General features: G+C 39.5%; 1 protein-coding gene across 4 annotated transcripts in view; it reads right to left on the bottom strand.

Annotated features, from left to right (window-relative positions):
* Window positions 1–11,501, bottom strand: part of trrap (transformation/transcription domain-associated protein) — a 123,590-nt gene that overhangs the window by 72,880 nt on the left and 39,209 nt on the right. For all 4 annotated transcript variants that reach the window (XM_014019295.1, XM_014019294.1, XM_014019293.1 and 1 more), the window contains 3 exons: window positions 4,505–4,633; window positions 3,374–3,640; window positions 2,114–2,320 (listed from right to left, as the gene is read on the bottom strand). In XM_014019295.1, the coding sequence (XP_013874749.1) occupies window positions 2,114–2,320; window positions 3,374–3,640; window positions 4,505–4,633 (603 nt within the window). The remainder of the gene's footprint in view (window positions 1–2,113; window positions 2,321–3,373; window positions 3,641–4,504; window positions 4,634–11,501) is intronic.

Below are 11,501 nucleotides of genomic sequence, written 5' to 3' on the forward strand. Positions count from 1 at the left end.
GTCCTGGGTTCGATCCCYGGTTCGGACCTGGGGTCTTTCTGTGTGGAGTTTGCATGTTCTCCTCATGCTTGCGTGGGTTTTCTCCGGGAACTCCGGTTTCCCCCACCCCTAAAAACATGTACAATAGGTTGCCTTCAGGCCTAGGCCTCCCTTGAAAAAGAGATCTGAGATCTCAATGGGACTTGCCTAATAAAATAACGGTAAATAAATAAAATAAATAAAAATTTATAAAAGTAAAACTGGTGTTWTGATAAGTAATAAACTGGGGCTGGGCGATAAAATGATAATGATTTATCTCGCAATAGGCACTTGATCGATATCAACAGAAAATACGTTCATTAGAACGTTGATAATTTAACTTACGAAAGTTTACAAAATTTGCGTAGGGAAATTTKTCTTTATTTGTCTTCCTCTGGCTTCACAAAATAACTGCTGTCACCACCTCGCTGCGCAAGACGTTTACTAAATTTACAGAGAGGGAAAARTACAAGTTACAGACCCGAAACAACAAACGTAAACAAATACTGAAGCTAACCAGTCGCTAAAGCCAGCTAGGCAAGTTGGTAGCATCAAACTTACTCACTCTTTGATAAGCTAGCAACAACCTATTGAGTGRCACGYGCAGCAGCAGTTTCATGTTTCTCCACCGTTTCTCATAAATGCTTCAAAATAACTAGATACTGCACAGCGTTAGCAGATATGATCCCTGCACACACACAAAGCACCAACRCACCAGAACTCARAAGACACCAGAACGGATTTATTGTTTTGGGTGGGTGGTTTTTATAGTTTGCATTGAGCACCTTAAAGTTCAAAGTGCATCCAATCAGTAAATGCTGGCAAACATAAAAGTTGAAAGATATATATTGTTTAATTTTGTGGGATTTGCACACACACATTGTGTGATTAACACATGCTGCACCAAAATGGTTGCTCAAGCTGCTTTGAGACTTGAAAGTCAGAATGAGCAAAGAACAACTATTTCTTCTTATTAGTCTCAAGGACATGATGACGCACTCTTAGCTCGGAGCCTTCATACACCCAAGTGTCACACTCAAGAGTCACTTATCTTTTAAAAACTGAACTGGGGCTCTCAAACACACATGCAGACAAAGGAGCCAGAGATGTGATGCCTATCTGAGCGCCGTTGTCAGTGTCAAAGTATATTAAAGCTTCTCACTCTGAGGGTAATTATAGTCGATAGAGCAGGACTCTATCGCCTCTTAATGACAGAGTGGCTWAGCCCTGTCCATCACGTGTGCACACAGACAAACACGCACACAATCTCTCTATTACTTTATGAGGCGCACACATACACAAAGTCTCATCTGTCTGTCATTATCTCCTCCTCAGTGTAATTATGCTGATGTGATTACATTAGATTAGTCATCTGGCCCAGTGAGAGCCGCCTGTCAGAGAGACAGAGAGGGGAGCTGAGGGAAATGTCAGTCTTCTGCTAAAAGACCGTCGCTGTCTGATTTGGAAAGCAGCGAACATCAGCTGAARGAGCGAGGGTGTGAAAGTGTCTTTCGGGTTTGGGGAGCAGGGCAAGCCTAAAGACAAACAACCTTCTGGTGTTAACTTTGACTCTAATAAACACATCTGCAAAGACTGTATCTGAAAAGGCCTCTTCTGTAAGGCAAACAAAAGCGGAAGCCAGTCAACGCTGGCTGCTTTAAAAAAAATCTAGATGTTGGAAAACAGAGCCCCTATACTTAGACTGCAGTTGGCACAATCCAGTGGGACTTGTAAAGAAGTCTTGTGTAATTTGGGGCACTCAGATAATCAGTGAAAATAGCTCCTCAATTGTTCACCCCGATGCTTTTCTCTGCAGTGAGCTGGCAGTGGCAACAAACACTCATATGTGTGCACTCAGGTAACAATYACAATCTCAATATTTATGGTGGCAGCTTAGTTTAAAGTACCACACAGATGCTAACATTCAGTAGTTAAAGTATTTAGACAAATCTTTCGAGAATGTGTTTTGGAACAAAACAGAAATTTGATATATTTGATTGACTGATCTATTGGGATCCAATACATTTTGGAAGGYGTGTTCTGGCAGGGGGGAAAAATAACCCACTGAGCGAGTTTGATTTCTGCTCTTGCTTACCCTGAAGTGTTGCACAATAAGATGCAGTATGTGAACAAGCTGTGGCACAGTGTGTCCTTCCTCCACAATGATTTTACGAGTCCAGTGGGTCAGCATCTGGTGGCCGTCCTCCATGCGAGCGGGCACAGCGGGGGTGAGGATGGCCATGGCCTGGCGAACAATGGCCCGGGCTTCCATCGTGTGGGCCTTCAACAGGCTGTGAAAGACCTGTACAGAGCAGGAAACCACAACAAATTCAGTAACCTTCCTGCTAGTGCTGGGCGGTTTACTGTTTTGTACCTAATACCGGTCTTTATTTTTGCTATGATATGAATTTTCTGAATACCGGACGTACCAGTTTAAATACCCTGAAGTGCGGAACGTTTCGTCGCGGCCGCCAGTAAACTGTTTTCCGGGGGACACTTTTCCTCGCAGCACCGCTATGTGCATTAGCATGCTAATGTTATTGTTGGAGCAGCTTGTTGAGGCAGCGGGTGGCGATTCCACTGCTTATATTGACTGATGTGAAAAAAAACATCCCATTTTCGCCATCGCTGAATGTAGTAAACACCTCTTCAGTGACGTGCACGGTTAGATTTAACGCAGTTAGTTAATATGRAGACGTTATGCTGATGGAGACTTAATGTGGTTCTATTGTGAAAAGCCCGCAGGAAGTAGTTTGAAGTGGAATTGGAATTGACTGGTGTGCAAGGTGAGTCGTGCTGATACGCTTTATTAAATAACATAAAACAAAAGACCCATTCATAATCTTTTCCTAACCCTTCTCCTTCACGACCGGACCAAAATGTGTGACTACTGTCTCCAACCATCAGCCAGAGAAAAGACACATAGAGGAGGGAAACAGCGACACAGACAGAGGTACAGTAAAAGAAAAAAAGTTAATAAGCAGTGTTTGTACATTTTATTATCAGCTGAAAAATACCGTGATATACCGGTACAGGTAATGATTTAAATTATCATTTAAATTTGGGTCATACCGCCCAGCTCTAATTCCTGGTTTTTCTCCTCTGCCTGTAACAGTTCTTAAAGTTGTGTTTCCCGAATTTGAACGCAAACCCTGAGCCCACATTAAACGTTACATAAAAAGACAAGAAGCTAAGGACATGTGTAAATCAAAAACAAACAAAATGTCTCCGCTGAATTCCAAACATAATTGGAATTTTTAATTGAACAAAGTAAACAGATTTTTGATTTCTCACTCTTTCTCCCATCAGCTTTATGAGTTTTTAAAAGATTTTTCTATATTTTATTACTCCTCACCTGCAGGACGATCTTCTTGTGAATGGCAAACTTTGCAATGATGTGAGCGAGGAGTAAGTGTCCGCTGTATTTGCAGGCCGGGTCTACGCAGGCTTTGGGCAAGAGGCACGGCCAAGCGAACGTCATGAGGCGACGCAGTTTGCTGTTGCGTGACTTGTTGTTGTCGTGAATGTGGTGGGGAGCATGCTCCACTAGCAGGGTGGAGAACTGAAGGAGGCAAATTCGCAGTGAGTCCAACAGGTCAGCCTGCTTCTCTGGGTCCAGAACCTCGAGGAAAGGTAGGAAATATCCAGCGTTAATGTTCAGATGAGGCTAAAACAGATAGTTACTGGTACGAACACACAAGAGTGAACACAGTGTACTTGTAGGAAAATGTTAGTCATTAAAACAAACCACAAGATGTGGACAACACAAAAAGATTTTTCTGTCAAACTAAAACATCTGTAGCTTAAACTACTGCTAGTGATTTTTACCAGCTGAAGAAAAACAGATCATTTGTATTGAATGCAGTGTCTGAAATATTAAAGTTCACAACACAGTCTGCTTCTACACACTGAAAAACCCTTCTTCCACCAACAAAATACCAATCACCATGTGAACCGCCTGCAGAGGAGATACAGAAGCAAGGATGCCGCATACAGAGAGGGAGGAAGGTTAGGAAGGAAATGAGTTTTAAGCAGACGGTAGAGGAGCCATTAGCAGCCATTAGGACTGCTGTTAGTCAATGATGAGACTTGCCACAGCACAAACAAACATGCTGACCTTTAGTACAGTCACACACTGGCATTTACAAGAAGAATTATGGTCTGGCCTGATGAATGAAATGTGATGTAAACAGAAACCGATCACTTGACGTTAATAAGAAGGAAGAGTAAAGAGAGAAAAAGCGCTGAAAGGCAGAGGGAACAAATAAAACAAAAGCAGCTATGTGATAAAATATAAGGTGAMTCGATAGAAGAAGATTCGTGGGATGGTGTTGATGATGTCTGAATTTGGAGAGACGCTGGGTTATTGACATTATAAAAAGAAATTTGGCAGAAAATTAAAATCACAAATGGGTGGGCAGAAAGAGAAGCAGAAAAAAAGGGAAGAACAAAATCCTCTAAAACGTTAATACGTGCACTCGTATACCTTCGTGATGAAGACGCTGGTAATGCTCTCAGGGTTGTCTCCTTCGGGGTTGGGTGGTCCGAGCAGCTGCTCGCCTTCCCCCTTCTCAAAGCTGTGCAGGAAGGCAGGGTTCAAGATGTGCTGCAGCACCTACAGGAGAGGAAACCATTTCAATGATTTTTGTTGAGAGAATCCAAAACATTTTGCCGTTTCCTCTTTTCTGCAAACATCTTTTAAACTTCTTTGCAGAGATAATTATTGCCGTTGTGGATTGTTCACCTTCAAGAAAGCAAAAATTATTTTAAAAGCAACATAAAAGTCAAATTTGCATTCACAGCTCTCTGTGGTTCATAGGGGAAACATGCTGATTTAAAATCTATTCTAACCTTTTTTTTTTTGACAGATAACAGCAGTCAGAGCACACTGGAAGACTTAAGGGACAATAATGTTTGTTATAGCAATAGTACAACAGATTCATGATTAACTTAAAAATACAGAATAACAATAACCCAACTACCATACAGCTAAGGAACACATTTATTAATGAATGCCCCCAGTCAATCCATCACTGGGGGACAGGACACAGCTCACTGAAGAATGAGCCGTAGTTTTGTACGTTCCAAATTCTGCATTAGCACATTTTTCACACACTGTGCAGTGAAAACATGTGGCTAATGAACTCACGCACATGCACAAACACAAACACAAACACAGTCAAATAAAAACACAAAGAAAAGCAATAATCACCTCGTTCTCTTTCGGTTTCATCTGTTTTTATGAAGTTTGTGCTTCTCTCAAATAAATCATGGGATTTGTTATATGATTAACTGTTAGCTCTGATGGTGACTTCATTCTTTCTTTCTTTTTGTAACAGATCTGATTCATATTTGGATAATCACTCAAAACGTTAGTCAAGCTTTATGTTGGGATCTGTTTCTATAGTTTAGAAAGGCACAATTGACTTTTGKTTGAAGCATAATCACATCAGTTTAGGTGTGGCGGCCATCCTGAGATGGGGTGTAAGAAAATATTTTATGTGGAAATATTGCAATATTTGACTTCCTGATACTGCTGATTCTCTAAAGCACTGTAACGATTTAATTGAGGGTTAAAATTTAAACTTTATGGCAGCAGTTCCTTTTTGTGTTGTAGTGTAGCCTYYAACCACTAGTAGGCAGCAGTCAGCCATTTGGCTCCTCCTTTCCTGAGCAGCCTGAGAAAAATTTTAGCTCAAAGGTTAGCATCGTGAATTAACATTAGCATTAAGTACCGATGGCTGAATCTGAGTGGATTAGACCGGCACTCGCTGCCTTCAAAGCTGAGGTAGGGTTGCCAACTGTCTTGAATTAGCCAATGTCTGTTTTTTAAGCCAGATTAAAAGTATCCCTTACAAGACACTCTTTCTCTGGTTTTCTGACTGCATCCTGCAATCAATACGCTAAGCAGGTTGGCATTTGTCTAGGGCCCTGAGCTGAAGAGAAGTTACAAGGGACTGTACTGAAGTGGCTTAACGACCATATAAAAAAATCACTCATATGACTGGCGTACTCGTGCAACCCCCTTAATGATAGGAGCCCCTTGACAGTAACGTGTGRCGTAGCAGCTTTATTTGATATGACTAAACTGAAAGTTATAGACTATTGTTAGACTGGTGGGTTACCATCATTTTATTATAATTAGGGATGCGCAATATATMRACATTAACATCGGTATTGGCTAATTTTGATTTCCCGCTTATTGATGTTTGTGTTTCTGTTTTGGGAGGGGAAATKTTTGGTGGAGTGGTCTCTGTTGATCTTGATAGTGATAGCTGCTCAGCCAAGAATAACTGAAGTAGAGAGCCACATCAGCAGTCTGGACGTTTTTGACKGTATTTAAAAAAGACACAAGTGTGTTTGTGAGTATATGTATGTTTGTGTAATATGGGTAAATGTCGGTCATTGACCATAACAGCAATAATAATATCGAGTACTGATATTGGTTGACAACTTCATATYGGTCATTACAAATTTTAATATTATAAATCTAAAAGTTGCCACAAATATTTTATCAAACTATCTAATTGCACATTCGGCCTATCCATTAAAGACATGGATCAAATAAGAAATATGAAACACAAATACATATAAAATATACTGTTTTTTTTTTTTTTTCATTTGAATTTTTGAGAAAAAAATGGCCATATGTTGCAATATATCACCTTGGTTACAGTATCACAATATATCATATTGTTACCCCTGTGTCATATTACCAAAATATTGCTAATGCACAACCATTTTCTGAAGTCATTTAAGTCTAAAAGTTCATCAGTTGTAGTTGTGCATCAATAACTACTTTCTGCAAGTGTCATTTAAATTTGTCCAGTGGTAAAAGAGTTGTTTTGTTAACAGACAGACAAACATAGGGCATACATGCAAAAACATAATCGTTTATGTTTGCMTTTCAGTGGAAGGTCATAAAAAGCAGCTAAAAGCTAAAAAAGAAACTAGTAAAAAAATATAGTGGAGGAGCAGCTTGGTGTGTCTCTTTGTTGATGGCAGGTCTGGGATGTTTTGTTGTGACCTAGAACGCACAAAGTCAAACTCTGTAAGAGTCGACATCTTATCCAAATGTGATAAATTACAACGGAAATKAATTCAATTTACCTGGTGTCACACTGCCCCATCAAAAATACTAGAGAGGACGCAAATTTACAGTCTTCATTCCTCAAACCGCTGCGTTCCAAAATAGACTCAAAAACATCTGGCTCTTGCTCGTAAACTAATTACAAAAACTAACGCTGCTGTAAACATTAGGGAGACGCGGCGAGTATGAGCAGCCGCGTCTGCCAATGACAATTTAATGTATTTTCTGTCTTTTCCCACTTACATCCTCAATTTCTGCACTTAAAACTTCAATGTGAGCTGAGAGTCGCTGCTACAGCCCACCAGCTGGCTTCCAGCTCATAATACAGTCCTGTCCTGTGTACACTCGAACTAGTCCCTGTGTAAATATCTGTGGCTGTGTACTACTGAACCACAAAGGAATCAGTCCCCTAAAACTGATTGYCATGTCTATATTATAATGAGTGTTCAACAGAATAAAAATCTGGGCTGCAAACTCAAACACTRACTGGGAGAATTATGGGCTTTTCACATGAGAAGCAAACCGCTTGTACTCACTGTGAACAAGAGCACTGCAGAGTAATAAAACAATGATATGTCAAGACTGCAGTTTCTTTATTCGATGCAATAACATTCAAGCATACAATTTTCAAGAACATAGATAACTTCGATGAACAAGAACAGCTGAAAAAAAACTCTTCAAGTACTCAGTTTGATTTTAATCTATTTTGAGGAAACAGAAGTGGCATAAAAAAGGGAATCAGTKGGTGATATAGCAGCAAACCAGCAGTGTTCTACTTTCTTCATAAGTTTGTTTATTTTATCTGCTTGAAAACAAGTTCACAGATAGTGAAGGAAATTCATTTTAAACAGGGCGATCAGCAAAAAAAGGTGTTTTCTGTGAAGTGTTTGGAGAAAGCAAAGAAACCAAGAGCACCAGCATGAGGTCAGTTTGTTCTAACATCGATGATTTACTGCTGCCGCTTCTCTGCTCCTCGTTCAAACAACTTCTTTTCTCTTCTTACTCAAAGTGAAACATTCTCCAAAAGCCTTGTAAAACTACACTAGAACCTGTTTTTATTTTCCCTCTTTGTTTAGCCTTTTTTTTTATTTTTTTGGGCGCACACATTTTCTTGTGATATTATGCTTCTGGGAAAATGCTACTGGCAATTATTTAAATGTCAGTAGAGGTAACACCCACGCACAGTCTCACGCTCATGACTCACACAAACACAAACCTATCCTCACAGAAACACATCTTCTGTCTCTCTTGGCCTGTGTCGCAGTTAGCGCAGTCGCACACAAGCACAGGACAATTAGGGGAAAAGAAAAACAAAGGGAGAAGATTCTGATATGAGGTGGGCTACGGAGAGCTGCAGCGCTGCTAACCAAAAGACTAAACTCTAGTGGTGAAAAAAAAACGTCTATTTCAGCATTTCTGCMAAGAAATACACACAACAAAGAGTTGGGTACTCTATCCTCCGTCTAGGGATGCAAACAATTAATKGACTTGCGATTAATTGTCAAATAATGGTATATTAGATTAAATTTTGTTCCATTTGATTAACTGATAACGTCCACTTAGAAAGACTGGAAAAATTAAGACCGTTTCAAAATGAGTCAAAAGTAGAGACTTCAAACTGTAAAGCCGTATTTTAANTAAATAAATTCTAATTATAATAAATTAATAATAGTTTTACATCTAAAAATCATATTTTATTATTTTAATCTATTTTCCTCATTCAGCAACCTATTAAATTTCTGTTATGTTTCATGTAGGAGAAATACAGATATACAGAAATACAGGTCTTCAGTTCACCAGAGACACCTGGACAGGTCTCCAGTCTCCATCAGGGACACAACCATCCACAATCTGACGGCGATCCGTCAAAATCAGAACAGATCCTATTTTTGACGGACACCGGAGCTGCGCCGGAGTCAATTTTTAAAGATTACGTCACACCAACAGGAAAAGAAACGAGCACGACATCCGTATTTTCAAAATAAGACACTTTTAGGCTGGATAATTTGTTGGAAAAATGTCGAAATTGCAGCTATATTAATGAATATACAGATATATTTCTACACAAATGGTGTCAGAATGTATCGTTCTGTTTGGGAAGCAGATGGAAATGTAGCATGAAGCATATGTGTACACACACGATACACGTGGATTTTATTTTGAAATCAGAAGTTTCAGAAAGCCGACAGCGAGACAGTTTCAACATAGATAACAAAAGCCTTTATTTCATTGTTTTCAGCTGTGTTTGGAGTTCGTCTTTCACAGAATTGTTTTTTGCTGTGACTTCCAAATTTATCACACTGAATTTATCGCGCGATCTCCTCTGTCGGACCAGAGCGGAGTGGAGGTAGTGTAAACTGGACTTGAAACGCACAGCTGCGACCTGCGCAGCAGAGATGCATGTAGTATAAATCCAGGGTAACAATCCGATCTGATTTCAGCAGTTCGTATGACGCATGTTGCGCGCTTCAGAAAGCTCCGGTTTTTCAGATTAACGGTCGGTGTCGTGTACACCATTGGCCAAATCACAACAGAAAACCTGCGGTTTCACACAATCTGCGTTGTGTTAACGGCCTTAATAATGAGGAGAAATCCACAATTTGTTGTTCATTCAGTCAGTACTTAACACAGCTGGCACAATAAATTGTTAAAATATATCATATGTAAGTAGTCCTTCATGTTATGGAAGGACCCTCTTGATCTCCTGAAGAAATGGGGACTTATCAATTAATCAATCAAATAAGATCAATCAACTTAATATTAATTCATTAATCCATAACTTGCATCCCTCCCTGCGTTGGTACTGTTTCATGGCACATATGTATGGAACAAAAGCAGCACACAGAGCACAAGCAAAAGACCATGTGAAGTTAATGGGATCAAAAACACAGCTGTACATCCTTGTTATTTTTTTAATTTGTTATTTTTTTTGAGAAGGGGTTGATCCTCCTCTTCGTGTTTGTGTGTTAAGCTGTCAGGGCAGGCCTTCCCCACTGACCCATTTTTACTTAACAGCAATGCTACTGCTCCTCTGTGCCAGGTTATGTGCCTGTTACAGCTGTGCAAAATACGTGTCTCTATTTGCCTGAGTGCCTGCATGTGGCAGAGTGAGCTTAATTAGAAAGCAGCCGCAATGACTGCAGTGTTCGCAGCAGCAGGGCAGATAGAGAGGACAAAGTCGTTCAACTGTGAGCCTCTGAGGGTCAGAACAAACAAAATGACCTTCCTGACTCCATCAAAGTAGTTCTGGTGCAAAACACGTCAACCATAAAAGTCACACAGATCAGGTCCCTGAACGCAGCGTTTCCCCACACAGGGAGAGAAAAGTAACTAAGATTAGAAGCGGCTGAACAMAATGAGGGCTGGGCAAATTCATTCACAGTACAAAAAGTCCAGATTATAAAACCAGAGTGATTTTTTTTATTATTAAATCAGTGCAAAACCCTTTCAGGTCAACATATCTACATAAACATGCACCTTTTATGTAGCAGGCTTATAAAGACTGCCAATACACATTAGTGTTTATGTAAAATATAGATTTGTTACACTTTGACTGATAACTAATTATTCATCAGCTGATTATTAGGCACTGGTTGTGCTTTAAGCTCRTTTTGTAACCCAGTAAGGAAAATGTTAACTCAGATTTATTTATACTATGATATGTGGCAGCAAACTTTACTACACTGCTATTAAACTTTAGCTAAAGTTGTTAACTAAACAGGACATTGACTAAGTTTTTCCACTGACACCTCATATTAGTTTCTCTCAGATAATCGTTTTCTTCACCTGACTCTTCTCCTGCCCTGGTCTCTCTGACACTTATCAGGAACATAATTACAGTACAAGGCTGCGGTCTGACAGTGGTATTTMCATTTTCGATCTCTTCGGCATCAAAACTCCTCAGTGGATTCATGTTTATTAATGTTAAACTAGTTGGAAYGTGGCTGCTTTCCTTTATTGCTCCTTCACTGCCAAGCTGTCTTTTAAAGTGTACAAAACACTTTGTCACTGAGGTTGTTGATCTTTAGCATCTAGAAAAGATTTTACTTCTTATTGGTGGATAACGTGAAATTAAAAGGCCTGGCATTTTTTGAAGTAAAAGTTACAATTATTGTGTCGTTTTCCATTCAGCAACCAAATAGAAAATGATGAACGGTTGTACAATCTCTTTAAAATGATTGTATTTTGACCAAAACTCATATGTGCTGAGTACGGGTGTCGTATCAAAAGGTGTGTTGTGTTTACTGAAAATTTGCACAGAAAAGTAGGGGCAAAAAGTGTATTTTGTTTATCTGACAACCCCTATAGAAGAAGCTGTTTGTTCACATTCATGACTAAAGCAAAACTCTTTTCTGCGTTTTTTTTTTTTTTTTTTTTTTTTTTTTTTTTTTTT

The sequence above is a fragment of the Austrofundulus limnaeus genome, unplaced genomic scaffold (genome assembly GCF_001266775.1).
Source record: "Austrofundulus limnaeus strain Quisiro unplaced genomic scaffold, Austrofundulus_limnaeus-1.0 Scaffold215, whole genome shotgun sequence".
In the NCBI taxonomy this organism is placed as follows: Eukaryota; Metazoa; Chordata; class Actinopteri; order Cyprinodontiformes; family Rivulidae; genus Austrofundulus; species Austrofundulus limnaeus.